General features: G+C 43.6%; 1 protein-coding gene across 11 annotated transcripts in view; it reads left to right on the forward strand.

Moving 5' to 3' along the window:
- The window catches only part of LOC103788993 (uncharacterized), a 48,009-nt gene that overhangs the window by 11,200 nt on the left and 14,280 nt on the right, over positions 1–22,529 (forward strand). For 3 of the 11 annotated variants that reach the window (XM_054247939.2, XM_035279842.3, XM_078355737.1), the window contains 13 exons: positions 6,728–6,835; positions 9,241–9,298; positions 9,558–9,665; positions 11,565–11,631; positions 13,892–14,100; positions 15,290–15,391; positions 15,945–16,154; positions 17,327–17,431; positions 17,996–18,205; positions 19,383–19,487; positions 20,048–20,257; positions 21,435–21,536; positions 22,084–22,293. In XM_054247939.2, the coding sequence (XP_054103914.2) occupies positions 13,926–14,100; positions 15,290–15,391; positions 15,945–16,154; positions 17,327–17,431; positions 17,996–18,205; positions 19,383–19,487; positions 20,048–20,257; positions 21,435–21,536; positions 22,084–22,293 (1,429 nt within the window). In that variant the 5' untranslated portion in view covers positions 6,728–6,835; positions 9,241–9,298; positions 9,558–9,665; positions 11,565–11,631; positions 13,892–13,925. Of the gene's footprint in view, positions 1–6,727; positions 6,836–9,240; positions 9,299–9,557; positions 9,666–11,454; positions 11,632–13,670; positions 13,792–13,891; positions 14,101–15,289; positions 15,392–15,944; positions 16,155–17,326; positions 17,432–17,995; positions 18,206–19,382; positions 19,488–20,047; positions 20,258–21,434; positions 21,537–22,083; positions 22,294–22,529 lie in introns of those variants that run through there. The other 8 variants (XM_078355738.1, XM_078355741.1, XM_078355735.1 and 5 more) reach the window with 7 other exon arrangements.

A 22,529-nucleotide genomic window follows, 5' to 3' on the forward strand; every position in this document is an offset into this window, starting at 1 on the left:
AGAGGGGGAGGATGTGACCATGAGCCTCCACCCAAGACCCCGGAGCCTCGACCTCTGGGCTGCCATAGCAGTGGATGCTCTTCAGGTCAGTGTGGATTAGAGGGAATAACCACACTTGGGGAAGGGTTAGAGATGTCTGTTCTTACATTAAACCATTCTGCCCTAAGTCAGGTGCCAGAGTAAGTGATTCTTGCCAGTATATGAGGCAGTGCTACTTACACTGTTCCTCTGCACTTTCAGTTGAGTAGGGTCTCTATGTGATGTATTTACTGAGTGTTCAATTTTCTCTACACTGTGTTAAGCACTTGGGGTTCAGCTAGTAGTTTCCCAAGGAACTGAAGCCCATGAGAGAAAGAACACAAAGACATGATTTCAAGAAAATAGAGTAGTTCTCCAAAAGTGGGGTGTGATGGCAGCCCAGAGGATGGGAGTGTAGGTGAAGACATTGCTCCTAAGGACAAGGGGAACCATAAGAGGGATTCTTCAGAGCAGTCCCGTTTTTCCTCCAGTGTCCCACAGAAGAAGATCCTGGGGCATGACTGGTGTAGAGCAGGGGTCTACAGGTGTAGGAGGGGCACTTGCTGCATCTCGGGAGAAATTATAGCATCCCTGGTAGGACATTTTGGAGAGGAATGTCAATGATGGGATTGGATGTCTGTAGTCAGTTTTATTCTATCTTCAGTGAGCACTGCTGAGAACTTCCTTAGTGCCAGACCCTAAGCTGGGAATCATGAACACAGAGATGAGTAGAATATGATCTCAGCTTTCACAGAACTCTCAGTCTAGTGACTAGTGAGATATGAGAAGTGTAGTGACTTCATTAGAGCAAGTGGCTCATGCTGCATGGAGATGACCTCAGTGGATGGCCTGGTCCCCCTACTGGTTGTTACCAACAGCTGGATGACTTGCTTTGAGCCAGTGACCCTGGACTTCTGCCAGGTGTCAGCATCTTAGGTACAAGCAACACCTCAGTTTCCTGTTGTGTCAAAATGCTTAATACTGCCAAGGTGATCAGAGGACACTAGTGACATCAGTAGCTACTGATGAGGTCCTGGCCAGCTAGGGAAATAAAGATGTAAGTTTAACAATGATTCTAAATTTATTCTTAATATAATGAGCAGAGATATCTGTCTTCTAAGTTAAATACTTTTTAGACTTCAGGATTCACCCACGTCCAAAATAACATATATATCAGCCATATCACTGCCCGAAGGTGATTTCTCCCTGTCCTTACCAGAAGCCTGCACTATCTGGAGCACTGCGTCTGTCTCAGGCTAACTGATCTGCTCTCTGGATTCCAGGGACACCCACAGAGCCAGTGGTTGAAGGCACAGGCATTGATGTCTCCAACTGTTCTGACTCCAGCTTGGTGTACCTCAATGCCCAGTATTAACTACACAGTAACAGGATGCCACCACAATTTTGATTTGGGGCTTTTGCATCCTAACTTTAATAAAATGTAATGGATTTTTTTTTTTAGAATAATTTCAGGTTTACAGATAAATTAAGCTGATAGTACAGGGAATTTCCCTATTCTCCCTTGTCCCCTAGCACCCAGCTTTCTTTCTTTTTTTTTTTTTTTTTTGGAAGGGAGGAGGGCAGGATGGGAGGAAAGGAGGAAGGGAGGGAGGAAGGAAATCAGGTAATGAGCCATTGCTGACCTGGATCTAGAGGTCTACAAGTTGGTTACTTTTCTTTTTTTGAGAGAAGGAAAGAAAAAAGAGTGAAGGAGAGGAAGAAAGAGGAAGAAGAAGAGGGAGAGAGAACGGAAATGTTGCTTTATTCTAAAAAAATAAAAAGGGTATCAATAATGGCCAATCAATATTTTATTTAAACCTATGAGTAGGTGTGATGTGGTATTAACAAGAATGTATATTTTGTGTATTTAAAGTGGAGAGCTCTATAAATATTTATTGTTTACTTTTTCCGGATCTTAGTTTGAGTTCTTTATATCCTTATTAATTTTCTGTCTCATTGAGTCTAAGTCTCTATGTATTTGGGTGTTAGGCTCGTTAGTTCTTGTTGTTGCATTTATCCTTCTTTGTTGCTTTAAAATCTATTTTATCAGATACGAGAATTGCAACTCCTGCTTTTTATTTATTTGTTTATTTTTGCTCTCCATTTGGTTGGTAAGTCTTTTTCCATCCCTTTGTTTTGAGTCTTTGTGTATCTTGCATATGAAGTGGGTCTGGATGTAGCATACCATTGGGTTTTGGCTGTATCTTTTGATTGGGGGATTTAGTCGATTTAAATTTAGGATTACTGCCATTTGACATTAACTGGTTGTTTTATCCATTCGTTGATGTAAATTCTTCTTTATGTTGATGCTCTTTGCTTTTTGGTATATTTTTAGAAAGGCTAATACTGGCTGTTTCTATGTGTAATGCTTCTTTCAGAAGCTCTTGTAAAGCAGGCCTGGTGGTGATGAAATCTCTGAGTACTTGCTTGTTCATAAAAGGTTTTATTTTTCCTTCAGTTGTGAAGCTTAGTTTGGCAGGATATGAAATTCTGGGCTGAAAGTTCTGTTTTTTTAAGGATGTTGAATATTGGCCCCCACTCTCTTCTGGCTTGTAGAGTTTCTGCTTAGAGATCTGCTGTAAGTCTGATAGGCTTCCCTTTGTGGGTAACCTGACCTTTCTCTCTGGCTGCCCTTAGTATTTTTTCCTTCATTTCAACCCTGGTGAATCTAACGATTATGTGCCTTGGGGTTGCTCTTCTTGAGGAATATCTTTGTGGTGTTCTCTGTATTACCTGGGGTTGAATATTGACCTGCTTTGCTAGTTTAAGAAAATTTTCCTGAATAATGTCCGGAAGAATATTTTCCAGCTTGGATTCATTCTCTCCGTCGCATTCAGGTACACCTATCAAACGTAAATTTGGTCTTTTCACATAGTCCCACATTTCTTGGAGACTTTGCTCATTCCTTTTTTTATCCTTTTTTCTCTAATCTTGTCTTCTTGTTTTATTTCATTAAGTTGGACTTCCACCTCTGATATCCTTGCTTCTGCTTGAACAATTTGAGTGTTTAAACCTGTGCATACTTCTCAGAGTTCCTGTATTGTATTCTTCAGTTCCATTAATTCACTTATATTCCTCTCTAAGTTGTCTATTCTCATTAGGATTTCATCAAACCTTTTTTCAAAGTTCTTAGTTTCTTTACATTGGGCTACAACATGTTCTTTTAACTCACAGAAGTTTCTGATTATCCATCTTCTGAAGCCTGATTTCGTTAATGGGATGTGCTCGTTCTCTATCAAGCCTTGTTCCCTTGTTAATAAGGAACTGTGATCCTCTGTAGAGGGAGAGGCATTCTGATTTTGAGTATTCTCAGCCTTTTTATGCTGGTTTCTTCCCATCGTAAATTTATCCACCTGTCATCTTTGTAATTACCATCTTTCAAATTAGGCCTCTGAGTAGATGTCCAAGTTGTTAATTCCCAGGGCTGAAATATGAGCAACTCACTGCGCCGGCCAAAACAGCTGTGTTAAGACTGATGGTGCTTTTCTGCGTGGGAATCTCCAGTCTGGCTTCCTTGTTGAGTCTGTAATAGGCGACTCTGCCTTCCCAGAGCTCCAAACCTTGGTCAGAAGGGGAACCAGTCCCATTTACTCTGCACCAACAGCTGCCACGCCGAGGTGCCGGCAAAACCGCTGTGCCGGCCACAAGAGTCGTCCTGGCAACCCATGTGGCTCCCACTGGGAATCTTCTGCTCCGTGAGTGACCAAAATTTGTCTGAAAGTGTGGCGTCCTTTTGTCTTTGTGCTTTCACTGGGAGCTGCAATCCTGGGATGTTAGTGATCAGCCATCTTGGATCGTTCCCCACACCCAACTTTATCATTAGTATGGTGCATTAGTGTGATACATGTTTACAACTGATTAATCAATATTGATACATTATTATTAACTAAACTCCATAGTTTACATTAGGGTGCATTCTTTGAGTTTTACAGTTCTATGGGGCTTGACAGTTACCATGTCCTGAATCCCCAGTACGGTGTCACACAGAAGAGTTTCACTTCTGAGAACCTCCTTGTGTTCAGCCAATTCACCCTCCTCCACACTTGGCAGTCACTGATCATTTCACTGTCTCTACCATTTTGACTTTCCTGGAATGTCCTAGTGTTGGAATCACAGTGTCTTTAGACTAGTTTCTTCCTAGCATTGTGTATTTAAAGTTCCTCCATGTCTTCTCATGGCCTGATAGCTCATTGCATTTATCACTGAATCACATTCTTTTGTACAGATATACCACAGTTTGTTTAGCCATTCACTTAGTGAAGGACGTTTTGGTTACTTCCAGTGTTTGACAAGTATGAGTAAAACTGTCGTAAATACTTGGATGCAAGCTTTTGAGTGAACATGTTTTCACATTACTTTGGTAAGTATCTAAAACTGCTGTTTTCAGGATTCCATGGCAAGGCTGTGTTTAGCTTTTTTTTCTTTTAAGAAAAAAGAACCTGCCAAACTGTTTTCCAAAGTGACAAGCATTTTGCATTTCCACTAGCAGTGACTGAGAGTCCCCATTGCTCTGCATCTCTGCCAGCCTGTGATATTGTCACTTGTTTGGATTTGAGCCTCCTATTAGGTGTATATTATAGTGTAGTGACATCTCATTGGTTTAATATGCAATTTCCTGGTGACACATGATTTTGAGCATCTTTTTCATATGCTTGTTTTCCATCCATGTGTCTTTTCTGGTGAAGTATCCATATCTTTTGCCCATTTCTAAATTGGGTTGTTTGCTTCTTTATTATTGAGTTTTAAGAGTCCTTTATATATTTTGGACACCAGCCTTTCATCAGATCTGTATTTTCCAATTTTTTTTCCCAGTCTGTCACTTGCTTATTCATTTTCTTAACAATGTCTTTCACAGAGCAGAAGTTTTTAATTTTTATGAAGTTCAAGCTTTCAATTTTTTCTTTCCTGGATTGTGCTTTTGGCATCGTATCTGAGAAGTCATCACCAAACCCAAAGTCATCCAGATTTTCCCCTATGTGATCATCCAGGAGTCTTAGAGTTTTGCACCTCACATTCAGGTGTAAGGTCTGTTTTGTGGAAGGTGTAAAATCTGTGCCTAGATTTATTTATTTTTCACATGTGGATGTCTAGTCATTCTAGTGTCATTTGTTGAAAAGTCTATCCTTTCCCTGTTAAATTGCCTTTGTGCCTTTCTTAAAGATCAGTTGAGTGTTTGTGTAGGTCTATTCCTGAGCTCTGTATTGTTTCCTAGTGACCTGTTTGTCTGTGTTTTCTTTCTTCACCATTTCCACAGTTTGGTTACTGTAGCTTTATAATTAGTACTGAAGTTGGCAGTGTCAGTTCTCTGGGGATTTTTCTGATCTTTACTATGAGAACCTGGTTGGGCTCCTGGTGGTAACACTTAGAAAAGTGTGAGATCCCCACTAAATGTGAGCCCCAATTAGTTTTGAATGCTCAAGGCAGGCCTCTGTCAGCTTCTAGGAATCTGTGAGTAACATTGAAGAGCTCCTCCCAGTTGCTGGCTTCAGCAGCTTCTGTTCCCTGTATTTGCCTGTCTGTCCGGTTTTCAGCATGGCAATTTGCCCTGTGACCTCTCCTCTAGTCCCTCTAATAAGGGTTGAAAATTTTCAGTTTGTTCAGCTTTTTTCTAGTTGTGAGGACAAGTGGTGACCTCCTACCTCCTTACAAGTTGGAGTAGAAACCAGGAATTTTATTTAACAAGTTACTTGTAATAAAAGTCACTAATTGCAAATGTAGAATTGAGTAATTTAAGTAGACATAGAATTTTGCAGGCATCACCTCAGTCCCCTCTTAAAATACATTTCTTCCCTCCCCAGATTTCCCAGAGCCTCTTTGCAGTCATTTTCCAATCCCTGGTCACCACGATAGAGTCTGAACAAAATAAAAATTTGGAAAACAGACAACATTATATTTAAGCTTTTATTAGATTATAATGGACCATTGTCTTACTCTTGTGGCAACCAGAGGAGATTTTTATTCTAAGGACTTTATTCGGGGAAACTTAGTGGTGTCCTGTTTATTGCTTTCCTTGAATTGCTTCATCTTTGCTGGTGTCAGACAGTTGCTATCAAGCCTTGTCTGGTGAGCATGAGTGAAAGATCTAAAAGAAAACCTTCTATTAGAAATACAGATGATGAATTTGCAGATAATGTTATGCCGAGTTTTTTTTTTTTTTTGAGCTGAAGTTTTGCTTTTGTTGCTCAGGCTGGAGTGCAGTGGCACAAACTCGGCTCACTGCAACCTCTGCCTCCTGGGTTCAAGCAATTCTCCTGCCTCAGCCTCCTGAGTAGCTTGGACTACAGTCATGCACCACCACGTCAAGCTAATTTGATATTTTTAGTAGAGACAGGGTTACTCCATGTTGGTCAGGCTGGTCTTGAACTCACAACCTCAGGTGATCTGCCTGCCTCGGCCTCCCAAAGTGTTGGGATTGCAGGCATGAGCCACCATGCTGGAGTGCTATGTGCAATCTCAGCTCACTGCAACTTCTACCTCTAGAGTTCAAGTAATTTTTGTTCCTCAGTCTTTCAAGTTGCTGGGATTACAGGCTTGCACCACCATGCCCAGCTAATTTTGTATTTTTAGTAGAGACAGAGTTTTTCCATGTTGGTCAGGCTCTCAATCTCAGGTGATCCATTCACCTTAGCATCCTAAAGTGCTGGGATTACATTCGTGAGCCACCACACCTGGCTGGGAGTTAAGTATTTTACCATCTTTTTTCTTTCAGAGATTGGGTTGGTAACATTGAAGAGACGCTTCTCACCTGCCTGAAATGCCCTACGTTATCTTCAAGTTGCAAGGGCTCCGGAACAGCCCTTGCAGTGCTCCCGTAAAGGTAAGCATCACATTATACTGTAGTTCTTTGCTTTTTTTTTTTTTTGTGCCTATAGGGATTAGCATATATGTATGTGAAAATATAAAAAGAGTACAGTTAGGCACCTGTAACTAGTTTTTGTTGCTACCTATTAACACATTATAACAAGTTAGTGGTTTGAAAACACAGAAATCAGGAATGATTGGTTTCTCTGATCGGGGTCTTAGGAGGCTGAAATCCAGTTATGTGCTGCCTGTGTTTTTCATCTAGAGCTCAGGCTACTCTTCCAAGTTCACTACAGATGTATTGGCAGAATCCATGTTCTTGTGGGTGGAGGACTAACATCCTTTTGCAGTCCTCCTCCTCCTGGCTCTCAGCCTGAAGACACTCTGACTCCAGAGGCCACCTGCATTCTTTCTCGCTTTCCCCATCTTCCAACCAACAACAGCTCTTGGAATACTTCTCCAGCTCCCATCCTCTCTCTGACTTTGTCTTCTCCTACCCACTAGAGAAATCTGTGACACTTAGGGAGGGGTGTGATTAGATCCGGCCCACTCAGGAAAGCTCAGGCTTGGTATTAGTCTGTTCTTGCAATGCTATAATGACCTGAGGCTGAGATTTACATAGAAAAGAGATTTAAGTAGGTCACGGTTCTGTGGGCTGGCAGAGGACAGAGATAGAGGGTGGGGGGAGAGAGGGGGGAAAGTGCTACACAGTTTTAAAGAGCCAGAGAGAGAGAGAGAAAGGGGAAGTGCTACATAGTTTTAAAGAGCCAGATCTCATGGAAACTCTGTCATGCACCAGCACTTGGGGGATGGTGCTACGCCATTAGAAACCATCCCCAGGATCCAGTAACCTTCTGCCAGGCCCCACCTCTAACACTCAGGATTATAATTCAACATGAGATTTGGGTGGGGACAGAGAGCCAAACCATATCACTCTTTAAAGTCATGTGACTGCCATGTAACAGCGTAATCACAGGAATGTCTCATCAGCTTAAAAGTTTCCAGAGATAAGGGTACAACATGTTTGGAGACCATTTTGGAAATTCCACCTATCACAATTCAACTTATGGTCCCCAGACATTCACGTTCCTCACAGATGCAAAATACATTCACCTTCTCACCTAAGGTTTCCAAGTTTGATGTCATTATACATTAGTTCAAAGTGAAAAATGTCATGTAGCTTTAATCTGATCAAAAGTTTAAAATCTTATTTAAATCATCTATATTAAGTGTGAATGAGTCTTCTGAGGGTGTCTGTTAAGTACAGATTCCTTTTATTTGAGAGTGAGTCTTGGTCTGTCACCCATGCTGGAGTGCAGTGGTGCAATCTTGGCTTACTGCGACTTCTGCCTCCTGGGTTCAAGGGATTCTCCTGACTCAGCCTCCTGAGTAGCTGGAAATATAGACATGCACCACTACATTTAGCTAAATTTTTTTATTTTTAGTAGAGACGGGGTTTTGCCCTGTTGGCCAGGCTAGTCTGAAACTCCTGACCTCAGGAGCTGTCCCCCTCAGCCTCCCAAGGTGCTAGGATTTCAGGCATGAGCCACCATGCCCAGGCCAAGTACAGATCCTTGATATAATTCCCTTACCCCTGTTGACCCATGAAACTGAACAAACAGCTTATCTGTCCTCAGTGTGCAATGGTGGGACAGTCACAGAATAACACTGCTAGTGATTCTTGTTCAAAAAGAGGGAAAGTGGAGGGAACAAAGTCACTGATCCAAAACCATTTTGACATGGGGCTGAGCAAAGTCCAGCCAGGATTTCTTGATTAGGCTGCACATCCTGGAACTAACCCTCTGTGACAGGGGGCTTTGCTTCCGGGCTCTGCATGTTTTTCTATCATTATTTGAAACATTTTATTTTCCTTCTCCTGCTACTTTTTGGTTCTTCCCCTTTCTCCTCGTGGCAGCATCCTCCACTTAATTTTTGTTGCATCATCCCACGCAGAATTGGTCAGACATTGCCTGTGTCACGGTCCTGACCATCTCCACGAGGGGCTGTCCTTGTGAGCCTGTGCTCCTCTTCACACACCTGACCTCTCTGTCATGATTGCTTTCAGCTGCCCTGGCTGGCTTAGGAGAAAACCTAAGACTATGGAGTCCCAGAACAAATCTCTGCCCTCTCTACCTCCAAGACAGGAAGAAATAACAGGGATCTTCATGGAGAAATGACCCACAGGAGGGCCTGGACTCTCCAGCAGATACAGCAGAAGGAAGTTTCTGAAGGAGAATGAAGGAGCTGAGAGCCCAGGCAGGGAAAGCAGGGTTGTGTAAAACACTATTTAATCCTATGTGCTCCCTGCCCCAATCTAGCAGCCAGTGAATGACAACTGACCAAGTATAAAGGCCAGGACTATAGAACTGTGATAAAGGGTTTGTCCAAGGAAAGGTCCTTTTACTGTTTTTGTTTCCACAGTGGAAATTGCTATTTTTCATCTAAAGTTTTCTGAATGGCAGCAGCGAGCTTCTGGAGGGTGAGTTACCTGCTCTGCACAAGGAGGCTGAGGGCAAGACTTGTGTGATGGATCTGCTGCCACCAAGTGGTGAGGGAGGGAGCCTGGGAGAGTGTCAGTGTTTCTGGGCTTTAGTGTTTCCTCATCAGTAAGGTAGAGGCTTATTGTACCTCTCTGAGGTCCCTTCCTGCTCTGTTTTCTCTGAGCTTCTGAGGAATTGATGCTTTTCAATACTGCCTGGGAGCTTCAGCTGAGACCTGACCCTGTGTGTCTCCTGCAGGAGCCTTAGCTGAGTACACGCTGGAATCCCAGAGCTGGGGGAACAGGTGGAAGAAAGAAAGTCAGCAGGTTTAGGGGATGAGAATAATCCACAAAGGAGAAGCCATTGGTAAGTGAAAACCAAAGAAGGGGAGAATAAGGACAGAGCAGGACAGAAGCCTGAGGGGAAATGGGCAATGCCTATGATCATTTAAACCCTCAAGGAGCAGCGTGAGCTGAGCAGTGGGGTCTGAGAGAAACTTACTCGACAGGAATCTCCTGCCTCTGGCCAAGGAGAGCCACAGGTTAGATCAGAGCTGGTTTATAATGAGGGGCAGCTTCAACTCCAAGAAAGGGTCAGAGGTTTGTAATCAGTTTTATTCAGTCATGGATGAACACTCCCCAGACCCAGGAGCATCAGGATCGGTGCTGCCGTAGCAGTGGATGCTCTTCAGGTCAGAGTGAGTTAGAGGGAATAACCATGTGTGGAGAAGGGTTGGAGATGTTCATTCTTATATCAAACAGCTCTGCCCTAGGTCAGGTGCCAGAGTATGTGTCCCTTGCTTGTATATGAAGCAGTGATATTAATATTCCTCTGCACATTCAGTTGAGGGAAGTTTCTCATAAATATTTATTGAGTATTTAATTTTCTTTATACTGTGCTAAGCACTTGGGATTCAGGTATTTAATGTCTCTCTAAAGAAACTCAAGCCAGTGAGTGGAAGAACACAAACAGATCATTTCAACAAGACACGGTAGTGCTACCCAACTGAGGTGTTGTGGCAGCCCGGAGGACGGGAGTGTATGTCAAAGGACATTACTCCTAATGACAGGGGGAGGCATAAGAGAACATTTTCAGGACAGACTAGTCTTCCTTGAAGCTCCCACAGGAGAGGATCCTGCGGCAGGGATGGTGTAGGGCAGGCACCTCTCTAGGGAAGGATTTGCAGCATTCTGAGAGAAAGAGCATCCCTTACAAGACATTGGGGACAGAAATGTAGGTGAAAGGGTTGGAGGTTTGTAATTTATTTTATTCAGTCATGGATGAGCACTGCTGAGAGGCCCCTCTGTGCTGGGCCCTTAGCTAAGGATCATGACCAGAGATGAGTAAAATAGGATCCCATGTTTCACAGAATTCTCAGTCTAGTGACTGGTGATTCATGAGAAGTGTAGTGATGGTGGAAGCCAGGCCCAGGTCTCATGAGATGAACTCAGTGGATGTCCTGGGCCAGTGATCCTGGACTTTAGCCATATTTCAGCCTCTCAACATACAGTACACCAACACCTCAGCTCCATGTTGAGTCAAAGCAGTTAACACAGCCAAGGTATTCAGAGGACACTGATGATATCAGTAGCTATGGACTGTTTCCAGCTGGGGAGATAAAGAAGTAAATTTAATAACTCTTCTAAATTTGTCCTTGCCATAGTGATAAATAACTATCTTGGTAATGAATTATATTGTGGCAAGTTAATTATAACTTACCATAATGAGAAATAACTTTATGCTAAGTACAGCAGACACACAAGCTCTTGAGGACACAAGCCTGAGGATTCTGATGAAGATATATGTCCAAATATGTGACAGTTGGACCTACAGGCCAGCTTTGAAACAGTGGAAGACCTAGTTTCAAATTCAAGGTTGCTTTGAGTAGAAATTCACTTTACCTCTCTTTGCATGGCAATGGGGCCAGTCTTTTCTAAGCTACCCCTTACAAGAAAAGGAGTCATACTGGTAAGTATTCAGACTTCAGCAAACATGGGGAAGTAAGGAAGTCTTATAACTATTCTAGCCACCTAGCAAGAAACCAGGAATTTAGCAAGTTCATTCACTTTCAGGACAGTTGTGTTCACTAGATCAGAGGCCCTGAGACATGAGGAAGAGACCCCCTAATAAGAGAAAGTGTTTCTTCCTGCCCTAGGACATCACTGCCAACTTCAGGGAAGCGGGAACACAGCTGCTTGCCTTATAATATGGGCTGCTTTTGTTCCTGGAATGTGTGTTATGTCCTGAGACCTGTACCTATTTCAGGGAGCCTTGGGAGGAGCCTGAATAACTGATGGAATTGGACGGTGCATGGAGATGGTTGAGCAGGAGGGTAAGTGCAGGGGCATGGTCAGGTCATACTGGGAGAACTGAGTGGCACTGATGGGGACAAAGATATAGACCTTCTCTTGTATATTCCAAAGGTCCAGGGAAATTCCAGGTCTAATTCCATGAAAAATAGAGGCTTTTTTCCATGCTGTTAAAGCAAGGTTGTAGACACTTGTGAATTTTGGTCCCAATATACTTGGAGGACACATCTGTGTCCTGGAAAATGATACAGGGATGAATAGTCTTGCAGTGACTCATTCTGGTCATTTGTCCAGCATCACAGAAACCAGAAAATGGAAATATGGCCAAATTCATGATTTGCTAGCCCTCTTGTTCAGGTTTCTTACCTGATTCTTAGTATAACAGCGTTACCTTGAGGATTCTGATGAAGATATACTGTCCAAATATGTGCACAGTTTTGAGCAAAATGCCTGGTAGAGATTGGTCAACAAACAAGTAGTGAATAATTATATGAATATTTACTGAATGACATGGATTCTATGAATCATTATGGAATAATTGTTGTGATTGCTTTTATTGGCACTGCTCAAAACTCCTCCCTGTGTGACCTGAAGTAAGCCACATAACTTTGTGAACCTTCAGTTTCATCATTTTTATAGTGAAGAAATCTGACAGATTTTGCTTCTGCCAGAGAATGTCACGCCTCTCAGACACCAGAGCATGCATATACATAAAGCCTTTGATGTATCTCTAAGCGGTGTGCTCACAGTGTTGCTGGAGGATGATGGGGCTGTAGAGAGGCACGCTTTGCAATGGGATCGATCCAGTCCTCCTTGCTTCACTTCCACATGAATGCTGGGCAGCCCAGGGTCACACCCATTGCACCCTCGACAGCAAGCCCAGGAAGCAGCCAAACATAGGAGACCTGGGCTACAGAACAGCCTCCCAAGTCCCAGGCTCCCAAAACCTGGGTGGCGATGAAAGCTGAGAAAGTGAGGAGGAGGCTCAGGGATCACTCTTCCTACTCGGTCCTGTCATCTCCAATTCCCCTTCTACTGCACAGCAACACGGAGGACCACCAACCACCCGACCATCACCTTGCTCTTACCGGGTTTGGTTAGTGGGATATAACCACACATCAATGGCATTAGACCAACTCAGAAAAATATGTGTCCAACAGTATTCCATAAGGACCGCTCATGGCCCTGTTGTTTTCAATATGTGGACAACATGAAATGAAAACAACAAAATCATACCAGGTTTACCAGACTTCCCAAGATAGATGGTCACATACGCTTTCAGGAGATCTCCATAGAAATGATTTTAATGACTTGACACCTTGAAAAGAACTCTTCTGGGACTAAATTGCCATTTATAAGTGACAAGAATGAGATGTAGTGTTCAGTCACATTAGAAAATTAATCATCCCACAGAGGAAGCTTTAAATGTAGGGACATCAAACTGGTCTTAAGTGTAATGAAAAGTCTCTTCTGCCCCAAATATCAGTGTTGTGATATCTGATAGTAAGAAAATATAAATCAGCATAACCATGGGATGCAGCAAGAGGAATACTGAGCCAGGAAAGAAAGCATTTTAATTCATTAACAAAATGAATTCCTCATTCAGTCTCTAGTGGATACAGAAAAAACTGCAGGAGAGTCAGAGGATTTCATGGCAGTGTAATAGGCTGATATGTTAAACTCATGGAAAAGCCTCCAATTCTGTTTTAACATATGAGAAGGAGGGATGACTGACTTCATGACTAGCATTAAGACAATATCACATGTTGGGAAACTGTTTCTGCCTTGATGATTTTATACACAGAAGAGATGAAAAAAATGAGGCACATGCTTAGATATATTGGGAATGAGATGGGACTGTGGCATTGTCACAAGGGTAGACAAATACTGAGAGTGACTGATAGAGGAACGGTTCCCCATTGGTTGTGAGCTCAGGTGAGACTAGTAGGCCTGAGTTTTAGCAAACCCTGGGCAGTTGGAATGAAGATTCCGTGACACGCCCAGCTTATAATTCTATTATTGCAACAGCAGCCCGTTACCTGGGACATCGGCCCTGTCTCCCACACTCTTGTGAGAGTCTGAGCTAGAGGCAGCACCTTCAGCTCTGAGCTCAAGCGTTTCCTACATTGTTTTGGCAGTTAAGGACCCTAACATTCTGTGAGGAGGGATTGTTCTTCTGAATAGTAAGTTAGGAATTTGAGTTATTGAAATTCCTCGGTCCTGATTAAACCTATTTGATTTCCAGTTTTTAACCCATCCTGTGTTTGGGTTTCTTCTCCCTAGTCCCTGGCTGTGCCTGGGTGCCCCAAATGTCACCATGGCGGCACCTGGCAGGGCGTGTTCCAGGCAAACCACAGAGGTGAACTTTCCTGATATCGTTGAGAATTCCTTCACCCAGCAGGAAGAGACCAAACCACGTTTCAGAGACAGCAAAAATAGACTTCTTCTGAGCCAGGTGGCCTACTTCCAGAACTACCAGCTGAAGACAGACAGTAAGTTGTATAGGTTCACCACCATGAAACTGTTGAGTGATGTCCTGTCTTCTCTCTAGAAACTAACGGTTCTCTTCATCAAAATTAATTTCATGGTTCCCATACTTGTAGAAAATAGCAATGGGTATTTTAACATTGAGTTAAGGATGGAAGACAGAGGCCAAAGTATTTATCAACTGTTCCACATCTGCAGTAAGGTGGGTGAGGGACTGGGGTTACAATCCCAGCTCTTGATTTCTGACCCAGGCACAGAACCACCTGTTTTTCTCAGCAAAAGGCTAAATCCTGTTTACAGGAATCCTCTCTGTACCGTATAAGATTCTGCAGACAAGTAGCATCCAGTCTGTTGGTCTAAATGTCTGAGACTACTGAACTTCCATTAGGTTCCGGAGACTGCTGAGGCCCAGTAGGCAAAGGTGTGTTCTGGGGACACTGGGGGAAACACAGTGACAGCAGACAGTACCCACTGTGAGGAGTTTGAAGGGGACACTGCTGCTAATAGATCCTGTGGTATGTGTAAGTGACATCCAGAGCAGGGAGTACCCTGGTACTGGTGTCTCAACCTCCCAATTAGCTGGGATTTCCAGTGGGCACCAGCACACCTGGCTTACTATTGTATTTTTAGTAGAGATGGGGTTTCATGATGTTGGCCAAGCTGGTCTTGAACTCCTGAGATTAAGGGATCTGCCCTGCTGTGCCTCCTAAATTGCTCAGATTCCAGGCACGAGCCACCATGGTGGTTCCACAGATTCTTTTTCCAGAATTCATCAGTTGGTGCAGTTGTTAGAATTCATCAGTTGGTCCAGTCTCCTATATAAATTTCTCTATCCATGAATTGACCATAATATATGATGAGATAAATCAGTATTGCAGCAGTGCTTCTGGAAAATATTTAGAGCAATTTTTGGAAGATTTTGGGTGAAACATTTGAATTTTTGCACTGGCTTAGGTCAGAGGATAAGTGATTAAGATCTACCAGATGAGGGAAATTTTGTCCCATGGATTTGAAAAACAGGCTCATCCACTTCTAGGGTGACTTAGTCTAGGGCCCATTAGAACATTACTGTCAGAATAACACATTCTTACACTGAGAGTATTTTAAGTCCTTGTGCTATGACTGGACACTGATTTGGTCTTGTGTGAAGTGTGATTTGGTTAATGTGACCTGCTCTTCTGAATTTGTTTATAGAAGATCGAAAAGATGACGAAAAACAGAAATACAGAGACAGCAAAAATACACTTTTTTTGAGTCAAGTGGCCTACTACCTGGGCTGCCGGTTGAAGACGGAAGGTAAGTTCTATAGGTTCACCATCACGGAAGTGCTGAACAATGTCCTGTCTTATCTCTGAGAAATTACACACTCTCGTCTTGAAAGTTAATTTAATCCTTCCCATACTTCTAGGAAAATAGCAGTGGGTATTTTAACATTATGGTAAAGATGGAAGTCAGAGGCCAAGGCATTTAGCAACGCTTCCACATCTGCAGTAAGGTGGGTGTCGGACTAGGGTTAATAACGCAGCTAACGATTCCTGACACAGGCACAGAACCACCTGTTTTTCTCAGGAAGAGACTAAATCACGTTGTCAGGAATTCTCTCTAACACATAGGATCCTTCAGAACATATAAGCAAGATAAAGGTAGAAGCGTTTATATCCTGGTTTCAGAGTCACTGAGTAGCTAAGACAAGTTGACTTTAAGGAGATCAAGAGTGGAGATGAGAGTAAAAGCAGGGAAACACCATATGCAATAGGCAAGGCTGTCAGTGACATCCCTTAGTCGTGATTAAACCAACTTGACATCTTCAGTTTCTAACCCATTATATGTTTGGGTTTCTTTGCCCCAGTTTCTGGCTTTCTGTGTTGTGCCCCAAAAGTCAACATGGTGGCATCTGGCAGACCTCCTTTTAGAAGAATCCCAGAGGAGAACATTACAGAAGGCATTGAGAAATCCGGCTCACAACAGGAAGAAAACAAGCCGAATGTCGGAGCCAGCAAAAACAGACTTCTTCTGAGCCAGGTGGCCTACTTCCAGAACTACCGGATGAAGACAGACAGTAAGTTCGATAGGTTGACCACCACGAACGTGATCAATGATGTCCTGTGTTGTTTTGAGAAACTAACAGTTCTCTTCATCAAAAGTAATTTCATTCTTCCCATACCTGTAGAAATTAGCAATGGGTACTTTAACATTTTGTTAAAGATGAAGACAGAAGCCAAAGTAGTTAGCAACTTTTCCACATCTGCAGTAAGGTGGGTGTACGACTGGGGTCACAATCCCAGCTATCATTTTCTGACACAGGCACAGAACCACCTGTTTTTCTCAGCAAGAGACCAAACCCATGTTTACAGGAATCCTCTGTGTACAGTATAAGATCCTGCCGACAAGTAGCCTCTAGTCTGTTGGTCAAAATGTCTAAGGCAACTGAACTTCCATTTGGTTCTGGTTTTCTGAGGCCCAGTAGGCAAAACTCTGTTCTCAGGACACTGGGGGAAACATGGTGATAGCACAGAATATCTCCTGTGAAGAGCTTGAAGGGGGCTCTGCTCCAATAACATCTGTGGTATGTGTATGTGGCACCATCAAGAGCAGGGAGTACCCTGGTACTGGTGCCTCAGCCTTCTAATTAGCTGGGATCCCTGGTGGGCACCACCGCAAATGGCCAATTTTTGTATTGTTAGAGGTGGGGTTTCACCATGTTGGCCAGGCTTGTCTTCAACTCCTGAGGTCAAGTGATCTCCCTCCCTGGGCCTGCTAAAGTGCTGGAATTCCAGGTGTGAGACACTGGGCTGCCTCCATGGATTCTTTTTTAAGTAAAGGTTGTTAGAATTCATCCGTCAGTCCAGTCTCCTATGTAAATTTTTCTAACCATTTATTGACCATGATATATGATGAGATAACTCTGTATTGCAGCAATGCTTCTGGAGAGCAGTTAGGGCCATTTTTGAAGATTTCAGAAAAAAGGTTTAATCATTTGCACTGACGTAAGTCAGAGGATATGGGATTGAGATCTACAAGATGAGACAGATTTTGTCCCATGGATCTGAAGAGCAGGCTCATCTGCTTCTGAGGCAACCGAATCTAGGACCCGTTAGAACATTCCCATCATAGTATCGCATTCTTCCATTGAGACTATTTCACATCCTCGTGCTATGACTGGACACTGATTTGGTCTTGTGTGAAGTGCCATTTGCTTACTGTGACCTGCTCTTCTGAATTTGTTTACAGAAGATCGAGAAGATGATGATGAAGAATGGATATACGGAGACAGCAAAAATAAACTTCTTGTGAGTCAAGCGGTCTACTACCTGTCCTGTCAGCTGAAGACGGAATGTAAGTTTTATAGGTTCACCATCATGGAAGTGCTGAGGAGTGTCCTGTCTTGTCTCTGAGAAACCATACACTCTCTTTTTCAAAGATAATTTTATCCTTCCCATACTTCTAGGAAAGTAGCAATGTTACGTCTTTAACATTTTGTTAAAGGCGTAACATGGAGGCGAAACTATTTAGCAACATTTCAACGTCTGCAATAAAACAGGTGCGAGACTGGGGTTAACATCCCAGCTATTGATTCCTAACACAGGCACCAAACCACCTGCTTTTCTCTGCAAGAGGCTAAATCATGTGTACAGGAATCTTCTCCGTACCATATAAGATCCTTCAGAACTTATAAGCAGGATCAAGGTAGAAATGTGAATGTCCTGGCTTCAAGGTCAATGAGTAGCTAAGACAAGTTGACTTTAGGGTGATCGAGAGTGCAGGTGAGAAGAGTAATTCGGGGAAATAACATCTTCAAATGAATAGGCAAGGCTGTCAGTGACATCCCTCAGTCCTGATTAAACCAATTTGACGTCACCAATTTCTAACCCATCATGTGTTTGGGTTTCTTCTTTCCAGTCCCTGGCTTTCCGTGTTCTGCCCCAAATGTCATCACGGTGGCATCTGGCAGGGCTGTTGCTGGAACAGTTCAAGGGGTGAACGTTCCAGAAGCCATTGAGAAATCCTGTTCCCAGTGGAAAGATAACAAACCGGTTGTCGGAGTCCGCCGAAATAGATGTCTTCTGAGTGAGGTGGACTACTCCCTGAACTACCGGCTGAGGACATATGGTGAGTTCCTTAGGTTCACCTCCACAAAAGTGATGAACGATGTTTTGCCTCGTCTCGAGAAACTGACCGCTTTCTTCCTCAAAGTTAATCTCATCTTTCCCATACTCCTAGAAAATAGAAATGGGTATTTTACCATTTGGTTAAAGATGGAAGACAGAGGCCAAAGTGTTTAGCAACTTTTCCATGTCTGCAGTAAGGTGGGTGTGGGACTGGGGTCACAATCCCAGCTATGGATTTCTGACACAGGCATGGAACCACCTGTTTTTCTCAGCAAGAGGCTAAATCCATGTTTACAGGAATCCTCTCTGTATAGTATAAGATCCTGCAGAGAAGTAGCATCTAGTCTGTTGGTCTAAATGTCTGAGGCTGCTGAACTTCCATTGTGTTCCGGTTTCTGCTGAGGCCCAGCAGGCAAAGCTGTGTTGGGGACACTGGGGGAAACAGTGATAGCAGACAGTACCTCCTGTGAGGAACTGAAAGGGGATCCTGCTCTTGATAGAATCTGTGGTATGTGTAAGTGGCTCCATCAAGAGCAGGAAGTACCCTGGTACTGGTTCCTCAGCCTCCAAATTAGCTGGGATCCCCGGTTGGCACCACCACGCCTGGCTACTGTTTGTGTTTGATGTAGAGGCGGAGATTATCCATGTTGGCCAGGCAGAGCTCGAACTCCTGAGGTCAAGGGATCTGCCCTCCTAGACCTCCTAAAGTGCTGGGATTCCGAGCATGAGCCACCATGCCGGCTCCACAGATTCTTTTTTAAGTAGACGTTGTTAAAATACATCCCCTCGGTCCAGTCTTCTGTATACTTTTCTCTAACCCTTTGTTGACCGTGATACGGGATGAGCTAGATCAGTATTGTAGCAGCCCTTCTGGAAAGCAATCGGGAAGTTCTGAAGGTTTTGGAATAAATGTTTTAATCGTTTGCACTGACTTAAGTCAGAAGATATGGGATGGGGATCTACAAGATGAGACAGATTTTTGTCCCATGGATCTGAAGAGCAGGCTCATCTGCTTCTGAGGCAACCGAATCTAGGGCCCCGTTTGAACATTCCCATCATAGTATCGCATTCTTCCAATGAGAATATTTTGTGTCCTCGTGCTATGACTGGACACTGATTTGGTCTTGTGCAAAGTGCCATTTGCTTACTGTGACCTGCTCTTCTGAATTTGTTTACAGAAGCTCGAGAAGATGACGATGAAGAATGGAGATACGGAGACAGTAAAAATAAACCTTTTGTGAGTCAAGTGGTCTACTACCTGGTCTGTCAGCTGAAGATGGAAGGTAAGTTCTATAGGTTCACCGTCACCGAAGTGCTGAGCAGTGTCCTGTCTCGTCTCTGGTAAACCATACACTCTCTTTTTCAAAGTTAATTTCATCCTTCCCATACTTCTAGGAAAGTAGCAATGTTTAACATTATGTTAAAGACGTAACACGGATGCGAAACAATGTAGCAACGTTTTCACTTCTGCAGTAAGACAGGTGCGAGACTAGGGTTAACATCTCAGCTATTGATTCCTAACACAGGCACCAAACCACCTGCTTTTCTCTGCCAGAGGCTAAATCATGTTTACAGGAATCTTCTCTGTACCATGTAAGATTCTTCAGAACTTATAAGCAGGATCAAGGTAGAAATGTGGATGTCCTGGCTTCAAGGTCAATGAGTAGCTAAGACAAGTTGACTTTAGGGTGGTGATCAAGAGTGCAGATGAGAACAGTAATTCGGTGAAATAAGATCTTCAAATCAATAGGCAAGGCTGTCAGTGACATCCCTCAGTCCTGATTAAACCAATTTGACGTCACCAGTTTCTAACGCATCATGTGTTTGGGTTTCTTCTTTCCAGTCCCTGGCTTTCCCTGTTTGTTTCCAAATGTCATCACGGTGGCATCTGGCAGGGCTGTTGCCGGAAAAATTCCAGGGGTGAACGTTCCAAAAGCCATTGAGAAATCCTGCTTTCAGCGGGAAGATAACAAACCGGATGTCGGAGTCCGCCGAAATAGATGTCTTCTGAGTGAGGTGGACTACTCCCTGAACTACCGGCTGAGGGCATACGGTGAGTTCCATAGGTTTACCTCCATAAAGGCGATGAATGATGTCCTGCCTGGTCTCGAGAAACTGACCGCTGTCTTCCTCAAAGTTAATCTTATCTTTCTTATACTCCTAGAAAATAGAAATGGGTATTTTACCATTTGGTTAAAGGTGGAAAACAGAGGCCAAAGTGTTTAGCAACTTTTCCACGTCTGAAGTAAGGTGGGTGTGGGACTGGGGTCACAATCCCAGCTATGGATTTCTGACACAGGCACGGAACCACCTGTTTTTCTCAGCAAGAGGCTAAATCCATGTTTACAGGAATCCTCTCTGTACAGTATAAGATCCTGCAGAGAAGTAGCATCTAGTCTGTTGGTCTAAATGTCTGAGGCTGCTGAACTTCCATTGTGTTCCGGTTTCTGCTGAGGCCCAGCAGGCAAAGCTGTGTGTTGGGGACCCTGGGGGAAACACAGTGATAGCAGACAGTACCTCCTGTGAGGAACTAAAAGGGGATCCTGCTTTTGATGGAACCTGTGGTATATGTAAGTGGCCCCATCAAGAGCAGGAAGTACCCTGGTACCGGTGCCTCAGCCTCGCAATTAGCTGGGATTTCTGGTGGGCACCACCACGCCTGGCTACTTTTTGTGTTTGATGTAGAGGTGGGGTTTCTCCGTGTTGGCCAGGCTGATCTCGAACTCCTGAGGTCAAGGGATCTGCCCTCCCAGACCTCCTAAAGTGCTGGGATTCCAGGCATGAGCCACCATGCCGGCTCCACAGATTCTTTTTTAAGTAGACGTTAAAATACATCCCTCGGTCCAGTCTCCTGTATACATTTCTCTAACCCTTCGTTGACCATGATACAGGATGAACTAGATCAGTATTGCAGCAACCCTTCTGGAAAGCAGTCAGGGGAAGTTTTGAAGATTTTGGGGTAAAAGTTTTAATCGTTTGCACTGACTTAAGTCAGAGGATGTGGGATTGAGATCTACACTATGAGACAGATTTTGTCCCATGGATCTGAAGAGCAGGCTCATCTGCTTCTGAGGCAACCGAATCTAGGGCCCGTTCGAACATTCTCATCATAATATCGCATTCTTCCATTGAGACTATTTCACGTCCTCATGCTATGACTGGACACTGATTTGGTCTTGTGTGAAGTGCCATTTGCCTACTGTGACCTGCTCTTCTGAATTTGTTTACAGAAGATCGAGAAGATGATGATGAACGGAGATACGGAGACAACAAAAATAAATTTCTAGTGAGTCGAGCAGTCTACTACCTGTCCTGTCAGCTGAAGACGGAAGGTAAGTTCTATAGGTTCATTGTCATGGAAGTGCTGAGCAGTGTCCTGCCTTGTCTCTGAGAAACCATATACTCTCTTTTTCAAAGTCAATTTCGTCCTTCTTAGACTTCTAGGAAAGTAGCAATGTTACATCTTTAACATCTTGTTAAAGGCGTAACACGGAGGCAAAACTATGTAGCAACATTTTCACGTCTGCAGTAAGACAGGTGCCAGACTAGGGTTAACATCCCAGCTATTGATTCCTAACACAGGCACCAAACCACCTGCTTTTCTCTGCAAGAGGCTAAATCATATTTACAGGAATCTTCTCTGTACCATATAAGATCCTTCAGAACTTATAAGCAGGATCAAGGTAGAAATGTGGATGTCCTGGCTTCAAGGTCAATGAATAGCTAAGACAAATTGACTTTAGGGTGATCGAGAGTGCAGGGGAAATAACATCTTCAAATGAATAGGCAAGACTGTCAGTGACATCCCTCAGTCCTGATTAAACCAATTTGACATCACCTGTTTCTAACCCATCATGTGTTTGGGTTTCTCCTTTTCAGTCCCTGGCTTTCCGTGTTCTGCCCCAAATGTCATCACGGTGGCATCTGGCAGGGCTGTTGCCGGAACAATTCCAGGGGTGAACGTTCCAGAAGCCATTGAGAAATCCTGCTCCCAGTGGGAAGATAACAAACCGGATGTCAGAGTCCGCAGAAATAGATGTCTTCTGAGTGAGGTGAACTACTCCCTGAACTACCGGCTGAGGACATACGGTGAGTTCCATAGGTTCACCTGCACAAAGGTGATGAACGACGTCCTGCCTCGTCTCGAGAAACTGACTGCTCTCTTCCTCAAAGTTAATCTCATCTTTCCCATACTCATAGAAAACACAAATGGGTATTTTACCATTTGGCTAAAGATGGAAGACAGAGGCCAAAGTGTTTAGCAAGTTTTCCACGTCTGCAGTAAGGTGGGTGTGGGACTGGGGTTACAATCCCAGCTATGGGAT

The sequence above is a fragment of the Callithrix jacchus genome, chromosome 18 (genome assembly GCF_049354715.1).
Source record: "Callithrix jacchus isolate 240 chromosome 18, calJac240_pri, whole genome shotgun sequence".
NCBI lineage: Eukaryota > Metazoa > Chordata > Mammalia > Primates > Cebidae > Callithrix > Callithrix jacchus.